General features: G+C 41.7%; 1 protein-coding gene across 2 annotated transcripts; it reads left to right on the top strand.

Moving 5' to 3' along the window:
- Nucleotides 1-8,514: 8,514 nt before the first annotated feature.
- Nucleotides 8,515-18,291, top strand: MED21 (mediator complex subunit 21). Of its 2 annotated transcripts, NM_001038566.1 has the most exon segments (4): nt 8,515-8,577; nt 16,498-16,612; nt 17,158-17,258; nt 17,807-18,291. In NM_001038566.1, coding segments are annotated over 4 exon segments (435 nt in total). In that variant the 5' UTR covers nt 8,515-8,535; the 3' UTR covers nt 17,984-18,291.
- The last annotated feature ends 1,099 nt before the right edge of the window (nt 18,292-19,390 follow it).

Raw genomic sequence — 19,390 nt, 5'->3', positions numbered from 1 at the left:
TCTCTGATGGCACAGTGGATGAGAGTCTGCCTGCCAATGCAGGAGACATGGGTTCAATCCCTGGGCCAGGAGGATTCTAAAGCTGTGACTAAGCCCATGTACCACAACTGCTGAGTCCATGCTCTAGAGCTGGAGAGCCAGAACTTTGGAGCTCACGGTGCTGCAAGTACTGAAACCTGTGCTCAACAAGGGGCGAGGCCACCACAATGAGGAACCTGCACACCACAACTAAGAGTAGCTCCCACTCTTCAACTCTAGGAAAAGATGGCTAGAAGTAATGACCCAGCATAACCAAAAAATAAATTATATATCTCAGCTCTCCCACTCTTTTAAGAATTTATTTGAGCAAAAATCTCTTGGAATCTAGCAGCATGAAAGTGGAGGAACTTACTAAGCAAAAAAGCAAAGGAGGAAGCCATAAAGAAAAAGATGGGTAGATTTGGCTACTTAACATTTTTAATTGTATTAAAGTCAAAAACACCATAAGCAATATGATCAAGTTGATAGCCAAAAATAAAAGTTAGCAAACAATATGAATAGGGAATCTTAAAAAAATAAAAAGCAATCAACACATGAAAAATAAGTTCAAATTTACTAGTAACAAACATACATACAAAATCAAGTCAAGAAACTAAGCTGCAAATATTTTAAAAGAACAAGAACTTTGAGTGAGGATGAAAGATTTGAGAAGACATTCTATGATGGAACTGCTAAGTCACTTCAGTCGTGTCCAACTCTGTGTGACCCCATAGACGGCAGCCCACCAGGCTCCCCCGTCCCTGGGATTCTCCAGGCAAGAACACTGGAGTGGGTTGCCATTTCCTTCTCCAATGCAGGAAAGTGAAAAGTGAAAGTGAAGTCGCTCAGTTGTGTCTGACTCCTAGCAACCCCATGGACTGCAGCCCACCAGGCTCCTCAATCCATGGGATTTTCCAGGCAAGAGTACTGGAGTGGGGTGCCATTGCCTTCTCCGATGATGGAACTAGTGACAGTGTAATTTCACACACCTTTTTATAGCATGAGCTGCATCAAAAATCTTAAAAATACTCATAGCTTTAGTGTGATAATTACACTTTTAGATTTAAGTATGTAAATATGTATAAAAATTTTATATATATAGTGTACAAAACTGTTCAATGTGCTATTTACTATGGCAAAAAGAACTGCTGCTGCTGCTGCTAAGTCGCTTCAGTCGTGTCCAACTCTGTGCGACCCCATAGACGGCAGCCCACTAGGCTCCCCCATCCTTGGGATTCTCCAGGCAAGAACACTGGAGTGGGTTGCCATTTCCCTCTCCAATGCATGAAAGTGAAAAGTGAAAGTGAAATCACTCAGTCGCGTCCAGACTCTTAGCGACCCCATGGACTGTAGCCCACCAGGTTCCTCCGTCCACGGGATTTTCCAGGCAAGAGTGCTGGAGTGGAGTGCCATTGCCTTCTCTGAGCAAAAAGAACTAAAACAGCCTAAATCTTCAACAATAAGGAAGTAATTAAATAACCTGTAATGCATCCATGTGATAGAATACTGTGTAGCCCATCAAAAATCATGCTTTAAAAGGCAACTGATTGATCAGGAAATGTTTATGAAAAGACAAAAAGCAATAAAAAAAATATATATATATAGTATAAGCTTTATTTGTTTTCTTTTTGATATGCATTCATGTTTATATGTCAGAAAGTTTGAAAGAACATTATCACAATGTTTAAAATAGATTATCTCCAGGTGATTGAATTAAAAATAATTTTCTCAGACTTCCCTGGTGGTCCAGTGGTAAAGAATCTACCCGCCAATGCAGCAGACACTGGTTCTATCTCTGGTCTGGGAAAATTCTGCATGCCTCAGGGCAACTATGCCTGTGTGCCACAACTACTAATCTCATGTGCCACAACTACTGAAATCCACAAGCCCTAGAGCCTAGACTCTGCTACAAAGAGAAGCCACTGCAATGAGAAGCCCATGCACCGCAACTAGAGAGTTGCCTCCACTAGCCACAACTAGAAAAAGCCTGTGCACAGCAACAAAGACCCAGCACAACCAAAATTAATTAATTAATTTTTTTAAAAAGAATGATTTTCTGTCTTTTGTAAAATGTTCTATGAATGTATATAGCTTTTGATTAAGAAAATAATTTTTTTTTAAAGATACTGTTCTGAAGGTTTTCTGGTAAAATCGTTCAGGGTAACAGTCCATCTTCCTGAGAATGACATGTTTTTCATGATGTAGTGCCCATCCAGCTTTCCAGGTTCTTGGTGCAACTCAATTCCTGTGTGCTGGCCATGCTGAATTAGTTTCACTTCCCTGAACTAACCCTATTCTCCCTTCTCCACATTTTTGCATTGCAGTTCCCCGTACCTGCAGAAGACAGATGATGACAAATATGTCAGTAAGCAGAAGAGGATCTCATTACCTTGGCTCTGGAATACTGTAATAGCTTGGGAAGAGTATTGGCTGGGGTTCCTTGCTCATGTCAGAGTTCCACTGGCAACCTGTGAAGCAAATGAGCCCAGAAGCTTTGCAGATGAGATTTTATTCCTAAGAATTGAAACCAAAGACAGATCCAAGAAATAGATAACTAGAGCCTTAAGGACTGCTTAAAGTTTAGAAAAGAAAGGAAGGTGGTCAATTTATCCTAGATTTTTGACAAAATGCAAGATGCTGGGGAAGACTGAAGGCAGGAGAAGGGGACAACAGAGGATGAGATGGTTGGATGGCATCACTGACTCAATGCACATGAGTTTGAGCAAGCTCTGGGAGTTGGTGATAGACAGGGAAGCCTGGCTTGCTGCAGTCCATGGGGTCGAACAGAATTGGAAACGACTGAGTGACTGAACTGAACTGAACTGAAGACATTTGGATGGAGATGGGAATAGGGTATCAGGGGAAAGGCAGAAAAGGTTCTATATGAAGCTCTCCCATTTATCCTATCTCATTCTTTAAAAAAAAATTTTTTTTTTTTAAATTTCACTGCTCCGGGTCTTAGTTGCCGCATGCAGGATCTTCACTGTGGCTGTGGGATCTAGTTTACTGACCGGGGATCAAACCCAGGCTCCCTGCATTGGAAGCATGGAGTCTTGGCCGCTCGACCACCATGGAAGTTCCTATCCTATCTCATTCTAAACTTACCTTAGCTCTGTATTTTTTAATACTTTTGTTTTTCCTGCTGGTTACATTCTTTGGACTGTGTTTATTAAATTAAATTCAATAAATGTTATTTACTAATTTATACAGAAATCATTATGCTAGGAAATTCATTCACTTAGTCTATAAATATGCATTCAGTGGCTTCTATGTGTCAGGCTAAATGGTAGGTGCTAGGTATTAGAAATATGGAAGCAATTAAAATATGTTTCCTGCTCACAAGTAGCTAATGGTGGTGAGTGAATGAGAGTCATGTATGGATAATTAAACCTCAATTTGTTAAGTGTAATAACAGAAGTACAAGGAACAATTGTGGTAAAGATTGGGAGCAATTAACTTACTCTAGGGTTTCAGGAAATGTATTATCAAAAAATAAACTGAGGTTTAAAGCTAAATGGGTGATCAACAAGGGAACAAAATCAAGGTAGGAATGAAGTGTGGGCTTTTCATACAGGAAAAGAGAATTAATGTGTCTTATATGATGTTCACAGGCATGTGAAACAGCAGAGCATCTATAGGGAATTGCAAGTAATCTACTATAGCAAATGCTTACAGTATTTCAGCAGAGTCCTTGGAACAGTTTAGAAGTTAAATAAATTGTGACTAAATAGTTAATAAAGGTAGTTAAGGGTCTAGAATGTCAAGTTAAAGAACTGTTAAAGTTTTCTTTTTCTGAAAAAATGTCATTACAGATTAAACAAATTAAAATAGTACAAGATAGGCTATAAGTTGATTAAAAAAAAAGTGAAGCTGGATGATGTGTACATGAGTGTTTCCTATACTGTTCTCTTTACTTTTGTGTATATTTGAAACTTTTAATAATATAAAGCTTAACAGAACATACAAAAATTGTGTTTAAAATACAATGTTAGTTGCTCAGTTGTGTTCGACTCTTGTGATCCCATGGACTGTAGCCCATCAGGTTCCTCTGTCCATGGCAAGACAGAGGCAAGAATATTCAGGCAAGAATACTGGAGTGGGTTGCCATTTCTTTCTCCAGGGGATCTTCCCAACCCAAGGATCAAACCCAGGTCTCCTGCATTGCAGGCAGTCTTTTTACTGTTTGAGCCTCCTGGGAATAAGAGAAACATAATACTGGGTTCCTCCTCTTAAAACCATATAATCCAGTTGGGTATTCAAGAAAATCAATGAAAAAGCATGTGAAAAAAATGTCAAAATCACAAAAAGAGAGAGAAGGGAGTCCATGTGGACTCTAGTAATTTAAAAAATTTGCATGAAAATAGTAAAACATTTTACTAAAAAATGCTAAGAGAAATCAGGTTTCCTAAAGGAAACCTGAGTATGCATTGAAAGGACTGATGCTGAAGCTGAAACGCCAATACTTTGGCCAGCTGAAGCGAAGAACTGACTCATTAAAAAGACCCTGATGCTGGGAAAGATTGAAGGCAGGAGGAGAAGGGATGACAGAGGCTGAGATGGTTTGATGGAATCACTGACTAAATGGACATGAGTTTGAGCAAGCCCTGGGAGTTAGTGATGGACAGGGAAACCTGGCGTGCTGCAGTCCATGGGGTCGCAAAGAGTCGGGCACAACTGAGCGACTGAACTGAACTGAGCAAAACTTTAAAAGATAGAGTATGAATTAAATAACAGCAAAGAAATTGTTTTGATAAAACCTTTGTCGCTCAGTAATTTCTAACACTTTGGACCCCATGGACTGTAGCCCGCCAGGTTCCTCTGACCACAGAATTCTCAAGGCAAGAGTACTAGAGTGGGTTGCCATACCCTACTCTGGGGAACCTTCCTGACCCAGGGGTCGAATCTGAGTCACCCACATTGCATGCAGATTCTTTACCATCTGAGCCACCAGGAATGGTTGTCAACTGGAGGCAATTTTGCCCCACACTTCCCAGGAGATATTTGGGACTATCTGGAGATATTCTGGGTTGTTACGACTGGGGAATGGGGAGGGCGTTGCTACCGTCATCTCAAGCATAGAGGACAGGGATGCTGGCAAACATCCTACAATGCCCAGGACAGCAGCCCTAGGACAAAGAATAATCAACCCCAAATGTCAATAGAGGTGTTGTTGAGACATCCTGAGCTACATATCTAAGACTGTATTAGGCTGAGGAGTTATTACCTGAAGTTCACAGCTTCAAGAGATTCATAAATCCCTTGCTGCTGCTGTTGCTAAGTTGCTTCAGTCATGTCCGACTCTGCAACCCCATAGATGGCAGCTCACCAGGCTCCCCCATCCCTGGGATTCTCCAGGCAAGAACACTGGAGTGGGTTGCCATTTCCTTCTCCAATGCATGAAAATGAAAAGTGAAAGTGAAGTCGCTCAGTCGTGTCCAACTGCAGCCCACCTGACTCCTCCATCCATGGGATTTTCCAGGCAAGATGACTGGAGTGAGTTGCCATTGCCTTCTCTGGCATAAATCCCTTAAATGTATGCAAAATTTTGAGAGCCTGATCTGGGGAAAAGGCCACAGTTTTCATCTAATTCTTAAGGGTTCTGTGGCCAGAAGAGGCTGAAGAAGCCTGGGAAAAACAAGGGTTTTCAGAAGCTGTGGCTGAAAAATCTGAAGTGATTATTTCATTCAGAAAATGACTGCAAGATGAGGAGATCGGTTTACTAGAGCCAGGTTATGGTCGACCTTGAAACCCAAGCAGAAAGGGCTTGACAGCAACCTCAGATCTCTTTCTTACAGTTTCCAGTAACTCCAGAGAAATCTTAGGTTGATACTCAGCCCTTTCTGCTTAGGTTTAACTGCGAACCCCTTCTCCTTGTGAGCCCCTGACTTATTCATCTTTGCAAACTCAGCACCCCTGACATACTTCCTGGCACATGGCAGGCATTCAGTAATGCACACTCTCAGCTGTGGCCGAGTGGAGAGGGTCACGAGCTTAACCCACATTGCAGTTAAGACAAACTGGAATTCTCTCTCATTTATCCCATGAATTGGGGAAACCAGGAGAGGTTCCTAATTAGGTCCCAGCAGGTTTGTCCATTGTTTGGAGATGGGGGTGGGTGTGGGGGTGAAACAGAAGGTTGGAATAGATCCAACAAGCCAAGCTCCCAGTGGATAGTTTTCTCAACCCACCCCCAGCCCTGGGAGATTATCCCCAGGGATAATCTGCCTGAGGAGCAGGATCTGGGAGTTTGTCATTAGCTGATTCCATCCCCATTTCTTTCCAGACTATCCCCAGGCTAACTTCCCTTAAATACCAAGTTTCTAGTATCACTCTTCAGACTGATACCCTTAGGATGCCTGAGTGTAAGCTTAAATTGCACAGTTTATCATTTTTATTTATTTATTTATTTTTTATCATTTTTAAAATTGAACTTGCCCCACCTCTGCACCTGGCTTATTTTCTAGGAACCTCTTCTCTTCCAACTACACAGTGAGACTTCCACTCTCCTCTCCACTAAGCCTGATCTGTTCCTTACAGAGGTCGCTAACACACAAACTGCTTATCCGTTACCTAGCTCATCTTCCTCCTCTCGCTTTTGCCCATAAGACCTCTCTTGTTCATACTCTCAACACAGACATTACAGCTCTCTTTAGTACTTGTTTTGGATGCTTTCCATCTCATGTATGTCAACTTCCCCAGCACACCCATAGTTAAATACGCCTCCAGCCTCCACTTGACTAAGGCACTCTGCACCCAAATGCAACAGAGGGGCACCTGAACCAAGACCGTCCTGATCGCTTGCTGAATTTTAATTCATATTTCTTAAAATGAAAATCGGTATCATGACTCGCAAGTATTCTTTAGCTGCTTGCTGTGTATGGGAAATAGATGGGGAAACAGTGGAAACAATGTCAGACTTTATTTTTCTGGGCTCCAAAATCACTGCAGATGGTGACTGCAGCCATGAAATTAAAAGACGCTTACTCCTTGGAAGCAAAGTTATGACCAACCTAGATAGCATATTCAAAAGCAGAGACATTACTTTGCCAGCAAAGGTTCATCTAGTCAAGGCTATGGTTTTTCCCGTGGTCAAGTATGGATGTGAGAGTTGGACTGTGAGGAAGGCTGAGCGCCGAAGAATTGATGCTTTTGAAGTGTGGTGTTGGAGAAGACTCTTGAGAGTCCCTTGGACTGCAAGGAGATCCAACCAGTCCATTCTGAAGGAGATCAGCCCTGGGATTTCTTTGGAAGGAATGATGCTAAAGCTGAAACTCCAGTACTTTGGCCACCTCCTGCGAAGAGTTGACTCATTGGAAAAGACTCTGATGCTGGGAGGGATTGGGGGCAGGAGGAGAAGGGGACGACAGAGGATGAGATGGCTGGATGGCATCACTGACTCGATGGACGTGAGTCTGGGTGAACTCCGGGAGTTGGTGATGGACAGGGAGGCCTGGCGTGCTGCGATTCATGGGGTCGCAAAGAGTCGGACACGACTGAGCGACTGATCTGATCTGATCTGACTGATCTGATCTGTGTATGTTTGTGGTCACCTAGAAAGCTAAAGCAACGTAAAATAGGTAAAGTATTTAAGGCAATGTTTAAGAATGGATACAAAGGAGGGTAAGGAAAATTACATTTAAAAACCCCACAATCGAACAATCTCTGTATAGTGTTTAATACTTAAGTCATGAGAAAACATGTGGCCTCCAAAACCGAGACTCGCGACAACCCACTGACTACAGACAATGGCACAGCAGGGTTATCCTAAGTGGAGTTCAGTTCAGTTCAGTTCAGTAGCTTAGTCATGTCCGACTCTTTGCGACCCCATGGACTGCAGCACGCCAGGTCCCCCTGTTCATTACCAACTCCCAGAGTTCACCCAAACTCACGTCCATCGAGTCGGTGATGCCATCCAACCATCTCATCCTCTGTCGTCCCCTTCTCCTCCCGCCTTCAATCTTGCCCAGCATCAGGGTCTTTTCTAGTGACTCAGCTCTTCACATCAGGTGGCCAAAGTATTGGAGTTTCAGCTTCAATATCAGTCCGTCCAATGAATATTCAGGACTGATTTCCTTTAGGACGGACTGGTTGGATCTCCTTGCAGTCCAAGGGACTCTCAAGAGTCTTCTCCAACACCACAGTTCAAAAGCATCAATTCATCGGCGCTCAGCTTTCTTTATAGCCCAACTCTCACATCCATACACTGGAAAACCCATAGCCTTAACTAGACGGACCTTTGTTGGCAAAGTAATGTTTCTGCTTTTTTATATGCTGTATAGGTTGGTCATAACTTTCTTCCCAGGAGTAAGCGTCTTTTAATTTCTAGGCTGCGTCTCTTAATTTCAAGTGGAGTTAGACTGAACAAAATTAAGGCTCGGGAAAGCCCCGCCCCTTAGCTACGGGATTTGGGTTTTGGCTTGACTCCACCCCCTCCAAGAACGCAGCCGTGTGATTGGCCATGACTGTCCAATTGCGTAGGAGAAGCGGCTTTCACGTCTCTTTGTTTGCGGGAGGAACATGGCGGATCGGCTCACGCAGCTGCAGGACGCTGTGAACTCGGTGAGCAATTGCACTCGATTAATTCCGTCGTCTTCCTTGCCGAGAGAAAGCATAGCGGATAAAGAGGTGTGAGGGACGAAACTCGGAAGTGGGGAGTGGACTGAGGCTGGGCTTCAGCAACAAGCGCTGGGGTTGGCTGGAGGCGGCGCCTCCGTCTGGAAGGTCTGAGGCGGCTGCGGGGCCGGGCGGGAGCCAGCGGCCTCTTCGCCTGCCAAGTGGAGGCTCTCACTGCGTGGACTGTCAGGGTTCACCGGCTTGCCTTGTTCTCTAGGGCCGGTTTTATTTTCTTGTCAGTGGTGCGTATGGATCTTTCCTTTTTTTTTTTTTTTTTTTTGCCGGGAGGAGAGAGGAAGCGGAAGCTTTTTTTCCCTTATGAATTTTAACCCACCGAGATAAATCCGTGTTCTTAATGATTGGATCTTTGTCATTACATGTTAGCCGAGAGTATTCTTTGGCTACAATTTTCAGATTGGGGCTGTAGTGATACTAATGTGAAAAGTTTTGTTTCATCCTAGTTGGTTCCATCTTTCGGCCGCTCCCCCAGCTAGTCAGTTTAAGGGAAACTGACATCTTTATAATAGTGAATCTTACGGTCTTTGTAGATCTTTAAGATTTTTAAAACATCTGCCAGTGAGTCTCCTCCCTATGAAAGGGCAGGTATTGTAAGTAGCCCCCCCTTACTTCGATCTTTCTGGTTATTTTTCCTGTTGTTTATGTCTACGTGGAAAGTATATGCAACCAAAGCATTCATATACTTATTACCATTAAGAGCTAAATTGTTTTTCATTGGTAGTTACACTTCTGTCATTCTGTTTATAATTTGATGTCCCAGGTAAGATACCTGTAGATGTTGGCTGGAAAATCAAACTAGTCTCTTGACCCTAGGCTCTTGCCAGTTTTTTCTCACTGGAAGCTAATAAGTTGGTATTCTTGTTATCACTCAGTGTTTGTACACTTGAAGAGTGTGAATCTGCCTGTGAGAAATGAATCTATTTTGTATAAGGGCCAGCCTCTAAATGTTGATAAATTCACCAAGATGAATTCTACCTTTGGGGACTTGCCTGGGCTTCAAGCCAGTCTCCCTTGGGGAGATACTTCTTTGAGGCTTTACAAAATTAAATTGTAATGACTGCTGGATACAAACATTATTTTAGGGGAAATGTTGCATGTTCATATATGTTTCATAGCCAGAAGGATAGTAAGGACAAAGTGAATATGGCCCTTAACTCCATGGTTGATCATTGGATTTTGGAGGAAAGCCTCTAGGTTATCTGGTATGGTTGCCTGGTATATATAAACACTGTCATGGTTACAGAGAGTTACTCCTTGAGGAGTTTACAGTCTGGTTAGAAAGACTTCATATACTCGAAACATTTAAATAGTGCAAAAGCAGTATGTGGTTAGGAGTTGTAATTAATCTAGTGTTTTCAGCTATAGGCAGAATTTTCTGGCTCTAGAAATACCACTGCATTCTCTACAGGGTCTGAGCATCCCACCAGCCACATCAGAGCAGTAAGTTTCCAACATCATATAAGGACACCTCTTTTTTAAAACCCATGGTTACCTAATCTTAACAGATTGAAAACCACAATCACACAAAACTAACCAAACTGATGACATGAATCACAGCCTTGTCTTAACTCAATGAAACTATGAGCCATGCCATGTGGGGCCACCTAAGATGGATGGGTCATGGTGTAGACTTCCCACTGGAAAAGGGAATGGCAAACTACTTCAGTATTCTTGCCTTGAGAAGCCCATGAACAGTATGAAAAGGCAAAAAATAGAACACTGAAAGAAGAACTCCCCAGGTTGGTAGATGCCCAATATGCTGCTGAAGAAGAGTGGAGAAATAACTCCAAAAGGAACGAAGAGAGGGAGCCAAAGCAAAAACAATGCCCAGTTGTGGATGTGACTGGTGATGGAAGTATAGTCTGATGCTGTAAAGAACAATATTGCATAGGAACCTGGAATGTTAGGTTAAATAGAGTCCGAAATGCAGTACTTGGGTGCAGTCTCAAAAACAACAGAATGAGCTCTGTTCGTTTCCAAGGCAAACCATTCAATAACAGTAAACCAAATCTGTGCCGCAACCGTTAATGCTGAAGAAGCTGAACGGTTCTGTGATGACATACAAGACCTTGTAGAACTAACACCAAAAAATGATGTCCCTTTCATCATAGGGGACTGGAACGCAAAAGTAGGAAGTCAAGAGACACCTGGAGTGACAGGCAAGTTTGGCCTTGGAGTACAAAATGAAGTAGGGCAAAGGCAAACAGAGTTTTGCCAAGAGAACACACTGGTCATAGCAAGCCCCCTCTTCCTACAACATGAGACAACTCCACACATGGACATCACCAGATGGTCAATACTGAGATCAGTTTGATGATATTCTTTGCAGCCAAAGAGGGAGAAGCTCTATACAATCAGCAAAAATAAGACAAGGAGCTGACTGTGGCTCAGGTCATGAACTTATTTAAAATTCAGACTTAAATTGAAGAAAGTAGGGAAAACCACTAGACCATTCAGGTATGACCTAAATTAAACCCCTTATGATTATGCAGTGGAAGTGACATAGATTCAAGGGATTCGATTTGATAGAGTACCTGAAGAGCTATGAATGGAGGTTCATGACATTGTACAGGATGCAGTGATCAAGACCAGCCCCAAGAAAAACTAATGCAAAAAGGCAAAATGGTTGTCTGAGGAGGCCTTACAAATAGCTGAGAAAAGAAGAGAAACTAAAGGCAAAGGAGAAAAGGAAAGATACACCCATCTGAATGCAGCATCCCCAAAGAATAGCACAGAGAGATAAGAAAGCCTTCCTCAGCGATCAATGCAAAGAAATAGAGGAAAACAATAGAATGGGAAAGACTAGAGATCTCTTCAAGAAAATTAGAGACACCAAGGGAACATTTCATGCAAAGATGGGCACAATAAAGGACAGAAATGATATGGACCTAACAGAAGCAAGGGATATTAAGAAGAGGTGGCAAGAATACACAGAAGAACTATACAAAAAAGATATTTATGACCCAGATAATCACGATGGTGTGATCACTCACCTAGAGCCAGACATCCTGGAATGCAAAGTCAAGTGAGCCTTAGGAAGCATCACTACAAAAAAAAGCTAGTGGAGGTGATAGAATTCCAGTTGAGCTATTTCAAATCCTAAAAGATGATGCTGTGAAAGTGCTGCACTCAGTATGCCAGCAAATCTGGAAAACTCAGCAGTGGCCACAGGACTAGGAAAGGTCAGTTTTCATTCCAAACCCAAAGAAAGGCAATGCCAAAGAATGTTCAAACTACTGCACAGTTGCACTTATCTCACATGCTAGCAAAGTAATGTTCAGAATTCTCCAAACCAGGCTTCAATAGTACGTGAGCAGTGAACTTCCAAATGTTCAAGCTGGATTTAGAAAAGGCAGAGGAACCCGAGATCAAATTGCCAACATTCGCTGAATCACTGAAAAAGCAAGAGAGTTCCAGGAAAACATCTACTTCTGCTTTATTGACTACACCAAAGCCTTTGACTGTGTGGATCACAGCAAACTGGAAAATTCTTCAAGAGATGGGAATACCAGACAACCTGACCTACCTCCTGAGAAATCTGTGTGCTTATCAAGAAGCAGCAGTTAGAACTGGACATGGAACAACAGACTGGTTCCAAATCGGGAAAGGAGTACGTCAAGGCTGTATATTGTCACCCTGTTTATTTAACTTATATACAGAGAACACCATGAGAAACGCTGGGCTGGAAGAAGCACAAGCTGGAATCAAGATTGCTGGGTTATCAATAACCTCAGATATGCAGATGACACCACCCTTGTGGCAGAAAGGAAGAGAAAATAAAGAGCTTCTTGATAAAATGAAAGAGGAGAGGAAAAAGCTGGCTTAAAACTTAATATTCAACAAACTAAGACTATGGCATTTAGGGGAAACAGTGGAAACAGTGAGAGAATATTTTCTTGAGCTCCAAAATCACTGCATATGGTGATTGCAACCATGAAATTAAAAGATGGTTGCTCCTTTCAAGAAAAGCTATGACCAACCTAGACAGCATATTAAAAAGCAGAGACATTACTTTGCCAACAAATGTCCATCTAGTGAATGACCTTTTTTTTTTTTCCAGTAGTCGTGTACGGATGTGACAGTTGGACTGTAAATAAAGCTGAGTGCTGAAGAATTGATGCTTTTGAACTGTGGTGTTGGAGAAGACTCTTGAGAGTCCCTTGGACTGCAAGGAGATCCAACCAGTCCATCCTAAAGAAAATCAGTCCTGAATATTCATTCAGGAAGGACTGATGCTGAAGCTGAAGCTCCAATCCTTTGGCCACCTGATGTGAAGAACTGAGTCACTAGAAAAGACCCTGATTCTGGGCAAGATTGAAGGCGGGAGGAGAAGGGGATGACAGAGGATGATATTGTTGGATGGCATCACCAACATGAGTTTGAGTAAACTCCGGGAGTTGGTTATGAACAGGGAGGCCTGGTGTGCCGCAGTGCATGGGGTTGAAAAGAATCAGATACCACTGAGCGACTGAACTGAACTTTCGGCTGTAAGTGCTGAAGTGGACTGTTGAGTGATATTAACTAAAGTAGAGGGAATCTTATTAGGATTTATCTGAAGCATAATTATTTGTAAAATTTTTAAAATAAAGTTATATTACCCTCTGAGAACTCCATGAGAGCAAACTGTCTTGTTCACTTTATCACTATAATGTTTATACAGTTATATATACAGTGCTGCTTATAGAGCTGATTTTTTTAAAGTTTTTTTTCCTTTAAGATTTATTTATTATTCATTTACATATGGCTGCACTAGGTCTTTACCGGTGTGCACAGGCTTTCTCTTGATGCACTGAGTGGAGGCTGTGGGCGGGGTGTGGCGTGGTGCCCGGGCTTCTCATTGCAGTGGTTTCTCTTGCTGTTTAGGTAAGTGGGCTTCCCAGTAGTTGCGGGTCAGGGACTCTAGAGTGCTGGCTCAGTAGTTTTGGTGCAGGAGTTTAGTTGCCCTGTGGCATGTGGAATCTTCTCAGACCAGGGATTGAACTTGTGTCCCCTGCATTGACAGATGGATTCATTACTACTGAGCCACCAGGGAAGTCCCTAGAATTATTTTGATAAATATTTGTTGAGTAAATGGATTTTGAGAGCTTCATATGTACAGAACAAACAGCCATTGTATTTAACCTAATGTGAGAATGTTCTCAGTTAACAAACTCCAGTTACCAGAATCAGAATCTATATTTGTACAGGCTCAGAGCACTTACTGCCACCCAATACCTTTGCAAAAATGTGAACAAAAGCAGTGTAGTCAGGAATGAATTTTCACTAGTCAGGCATATATAAAGGAATAGTAGATAATGACCACTCCAGTACTCTTGTCTGGAAAATCCCATGGATGGAGAAGCCTGGTAGGCTACAGTCCATGGCGTCATGAAGAGTCAGACACAACTGAGTGACTTCACTCTCACTTTTCACTTTTATGTATTGGAGAAGGAAATGGCAACCCACTCCAGTGTTCTTGCCTGGAGAATCCCAGGGAGGGGGGAGCCTGGTGGGCTGCCGTCTATGGGGTCGCACAGAGTCAGACATGACTGAAGCGACTTAGTAGCAGCAGTAGATAATGAACAAGTAGGGTTGAGTTCGATTATTGAAAGCTTTGAAATAGCCTGAAGATTTGGAGATTTATCTTGAAAACCATGCTGGGGCGAGCTCAGAATTTTGGAGCAGAGTAAAATAACCTAGAAAATAATAAGAACTAGAAAATAATAAGGAGCTACTGTAAACAGTTCTTGTGTGAAGTAATTAGTTTCACTAACAGCATCAGTGATAGTAGAAGGAAAAGGAAAAGATTTGTAGTAACGTTAGCAGGATTTGAAGATGAAAGTTAAGAGTCTGAAGGTAGACTGGTTGACTGGAAGATTCTCAATACAAATTAGATACTAAAGGAAATAGTTGACTTTTGAGTTCTGTCATTCAAATAATGGCAGTGAAACTTAGTGGAAACGCTGATTCACTGATTGGAGACAAAGAATTGCAGTTTGAGTGGTCAGGACTATGGAGAGAAGTTGGTGGGGAGGATAGGAGTCTTAGGTTTGGAGATGGTAATGTTAACAAAGCTAAGTTTGTTTGCTGGATCCACATCTGGCCAAAGGCTGAGACATCGTTTTGCAGCCAGAGAAGGGGTTTATTTATTCGGGAAGTAGCCGAATGACAAGATAGGAGGGCAGATCTCAGATTGTCCCAGATGGCGAGAGACTTGAGATTTGGAGGACTTGCCTGGTGGTCCAGTGGTTAAGATTCTGCACGTCCAGTGCAGGGCGTATGGGTTTGATTCCTGGTCAGGGAACTAAGATCCCACATGCCTCTTGGCCGGGGGTGGGGGGTGGAGGTGGGAAACAAACAGAAAATAAAGAAGCTTGAGATTTTATGGGATAAAGAAGTAGGGTGGCCTCAGGCATGGGATAAGATGATTGGAGGTAGGGAGAAGGTAATCAGTATTCTGCACAGGAGCAGTTCTTGGGGCTTCCTGTAGTAGCTCAGATGGTAAAGAATTTGCCTGCAATGCAGGAGACCCAGGTAGGGTCATTGTTCCCAACTGTTCTTAACTGGTCTGAACTGGGCAGGACCTTACTCCAAATTTTTCAAATTTTTGAAAAACAGCTTAAGTCCCTTTTACTATAGTGACCCACACATCAGGAGCATTATCTGTTGGGGGTGGTAAGAAGTCTGGCGGTGTGGCTATGTGAAGCTTGGAAGGTATGCAATTAGGGAAAGAAAGCTAAAGCAAACATAATCATTAGAGGCAGGTTACAAACAAAGGGTTTTGTCACAAGCCGTTTCCTTACCTGCTATTCTGTAAGACATACTCCAGTCTTTCATTTAAGGTGCCAGCTTCCATTTAACCCCATGGGACACAGTTTCAGTAAGTAAGGACTTGGTATTCTCAGTCTTCGAACTGCTTGAGAAATACTTTTAGAGCACTAGAAGTTTTGATTCCTAGAGAAAAACATTTCAGACATACTTAAGGTGCAGTCTTTTCCCACCACTGTTTCTTTCTACTTGTAATTACTCTGGTTTCAGAAAAGGGGTCATAATACTTTGTATATGAGTCACATTTAAAAATTTAGCCTGGGGCCATTCTGAGATGTTTGCCTGTCAGTTCAGTTCAGTTCAGTCGCTCAGTCGTGTCTGACTCTTTGCAACCCCATGAACCGCAGCACTCCAGGCCTCCCCGTCCATCACCAACTCCTGGAGTCACCCAAACCCATGTCCATCGAGTTGGTGTCAGATGTGCTCTTTTCCACCACTGCTCCCCCAAAGTATTTACTTGTGCTTGCAGAAAGTACTGGCATATATTTCTTTTATCATTCTGTTACCTTGGGAAGAAAAGAAAGATTATTTTGTTTTTCTTTTTAACTGTCTAAACTAAATTGATACCAAACATAGTTTCTTTAGGGCTTCCCAGGTGCACAGCGGTCAAGAATCTGCTTGCCAGTGCAAGAGACACAGGAGACTGGGGTTCCATCCCAGGGTAGGGAAGATCCCCGGGAGGAGGAAATGGCAACCGACTCCAGTATTCCTGCCTGAGAAAAGCCCGTGGACAAAGGAGCCATGGGTTTGCAAAGAGTTGGACATGACTGAGCCACTGAGAATTTAGTTTCTTTGCATGATTAAAATGTTTATGAATCAGCTATACCCCAGTACAAAATAAAAAAAATTTTTTTAATTAAAAAAAAAACAAAAACGTTTAATCATTGTTAGTAATTGGTTTCTGTTATCCAGAATGACTCCTTTCTGTTTTATTTATTTTTGCTCAGAGAACATTATAGACACATTGCTGCCGCTGTTAGCAATAAAATCCTTAAGGAGGATAAATCCATTCTAACTTGGCCACCTTTCCTTTGCCTCCAGCTTGCAGATCAGTTTTGTAATGCCATTGGAGTGCTGCAGCAGTGTGGCCCTCCTGCCTCCTTTAGTAATATTCAGACAGCCATTAACAAAGATCAGCCGGCTAACCCTACAGAAGGTAAATAGATTTTCTTGGCTTCTCTTAGTTTGACTCTCACGTTACCTGTAATACCTTAAAATCAGATTTATTGAAAGATTCAACTTACTTTTGGCTTTCTAAAAATGTTACTGTTTGAGAATATTACAAGTTTGTCATAAAAGAAATGAATTCATTACAGTAAATTTACATAACAACTCGTAATTCTTTTCATGTGAAATAACAGATTTTTTTACTCCTCTAAAGGGGAATTGTGTGAATTTAGCTGAATTTTTACTTGTGGGACCTTAATAAAAATGGCATCCAATTTACAAATTCCTTTATTCAAGGGACCACCATATTGCCCTAATAATGAAATGATAATACATTATGCTTAAGTTTTAATTTGAGTTAGCATTAAAGCTAATTCTCAGACATAGAATTGATGTGTTAAAATTATACTTGTATCATTAGAAGCCTAATACAGAAAAAATAATGAAGTTTCCAAGGTTTCATTAAACTTTAATTTCTCCTTCTTGAAAACTTGAGATTCTCTAATATCCTCAGTGAGTGCTATCTTTTTCTAGAATATGCCCAGCTTTTTGCAGCGCTGATTGCACGAACAGCAAAAGACATTGATGTTCTGATAGATTCCTTACCCAGTGAAGAATCTACAGCTGCTTTACAGGTAGAAATCTCTTTTCCTTTGAGAATTTTACGAATAGAATTTTGAATTCAAGGAAATAGATTTAGTACCTTTTATTACAATATTCAAAGTTACTCTAAATTTTAAAATGGGAGTTTTATTGTAAATTACTGCAGCCTGTTTAAGACTGTGCTGAAAATATATAGTTGTCCAGTTTTGACTTACAAGGAAACTTGCCATTGTCCTCAGTCGGATTCTTTTCCTTGCCAATAGTGACAAGACAGGGACCATTCTGGATATGGAGTAGAATAGCAGTGTCTGAAAGCAATGTGGAAAGGAGTCTCATGTAGCCATCCAGAGATCTCTAATTGAAAAGTCATCTTTTAAATAATTCATACAGGGAGGACGCTCAAGTAATATCTGATCTTAGGATTTCTGCCACTGGCAAAAAAATCTCATCACAGTGGTCACATAGTCATCAGATTTAAAAGGAAATACGTGCCCTGCTATTTGTTTCCTCCTCAACATTTATCAGTTTCCCAGGTTTTTCATTTCTCAAACTATTCTTAAATTTGTGTTTTCTCACAAAGGCTGCTAGCTTATATAAGCTGGAAGAGGAAAACCACGAGGCTGCTACCAGTCTGGAGGATGTTGTCTACCGAGGGGACATGCTTCTGGAAAAGATACAGAGCGCACTTGCTGATATTGCACAGTCCCAGCTGAAGACGAGAAGCGGCACCCATAGCCAGTCTCTTCCAGACTCATAGCACCAGTGAGCACATACTGCGGGTGAGGAAAGGACTGTTGCAATGCCAGTAAGAATTCTGCCTCAGATTAAGGTGTAAACCTTACCAGCAGTTCCAGAAACATTGAGCACTATGACACATGTTATCTTTTCAGCTATTTTAAGTAGTTTTCTGTTTTCACTCTTAATAAATAAGCTTGTAAAATCATGAATGAACCAGCTTTAAAAAACTGTCACTATACAACTATTTTTTATTATCTGAGTGAAATTATTGAGGCCAGTGTTGCATTAATGTTCATAATGTAATTAATAAACAGCTGTACTATAAAATTCTGTTGTGACATGATCTCTGTTTTTATTTTTGTCATGTTTCTGCAGTCTTTACAAATCAAAACATCCCTCAAGAGGTGGTAAACGCAGAGAGCATGGACTTTTGAATTTAGGTTGACATCCCTCTACCTCTTTAATGGCGACATGGTATAAATTTGGAACTTGAGCAAGAAATGACTCTGAAACCACGTTGCTTTTTAAGAAACAAAGAGTTAATATGGCTAGATGAGATATTAGGTTACTTTTGGAGGCTTTTTCCTCTTTTCCTAGAACCTCAAACCCCATTCTAGTTCATCTCCACATTTGTTTCTAATAAGAAATTGTCTCTGTGTAATTCTCATGCTATTATGAGAAGAATTTTCTTCATTCTCAACTTTTTCCCTCTTATCTCTTTGCCTGTTCCCCCCTCCCTGCCCCGTTTTTCTCCTTAATTTGCATAGTGAAATATAGTGAAGTGTGTTTCCTGAGTCATAGATTCCTTCTCATTCTTTTTATTTATCCAGAGTTTGTTTTCTGATACTGTAAACCTCTCAGCCTTTATTGCTGCATTCTATTTGACCAGAGCATGCTTCCACTACCTCAGTTATTACTACTTCAATATCATTATCTCCATTGGCCCTTTTTAAGAAATTGTATTTGTTTATGTTTGCTTGTGCCGGGTCTGTTGTTGCGTGGGCTTTTCTCTAGCTGTGTTGGGTAGAGGCGACTCTCTAGTTGTGGTGCACGGGCTTCTTAATGCAGTGGCTTCTCTTGTTGAAGAGCATGTGATCTAGGGCACTTGGGCTTCAGTGATTGCAGCATGTGGGCTCAGTGGTGCAGCTCCTGGGCTGTAGAGCACAGGCTCAGTAGTTGTTACCCACGGGCGTAGTTGCTCCGAGGCATATGGGATCCTCCCGGACCAAGGGTGGCAGCCGTGTCTCCTGCGTTGGCAGGCAGTTTCTTTACCACTGAGCCGCCAGTGAAGTCCAGCCCTTTGTTATTGCTGACATTGTGTCTGCTTTTTCAAGTATGCTTATGCATCCAACTCTCGGATCTCCTTGAATTCCATCATAATCAAGCACTTCTACAGTTTTTGAAAAATACTGCTTAGAGAGTACAT

Source organism: Bos taurus, chromosome 5 (genome assembly GCF_002263795.3).
Source record: "Bos taurus isolate L1 Dominette 01449 registration number 42190680 breed Hereford chromosome 5, ARS-UCD2.0, whole genome shotgun sequence".
Taxonomy (NCBI): Eukaryota; Metazoa; Chordata; class Mammalia; order Artiodactyla; family Bovidae; genus Bos; species Bos taurus.
This window is presented reverse-complemented; position numbering and strand designations above follow the sequence as displayed.

Coding starts and splice junctions, on each gene's coding strand:
- MED21 (XM_059886613.1), top strand. CDS start 8,536: ATGGCGGATCGGCTCACGCAGCTGCAGGACGCTGTGAACTCG. Junction 8,578..16,497: donor TGCAGGACGCTGTGAACTCG/GTGAGCAATTGC, acceptor CTTTGCCTCCAG/CTTGCAGATCAGTTTTGTAA. Junction 16,613..17,141: donor GCCGGCTAACCCTACAGAAG/GTAAATAGATTT, acceptor ATCCTCAGTGAG/TGCTATCTTTTTCTAGAATA.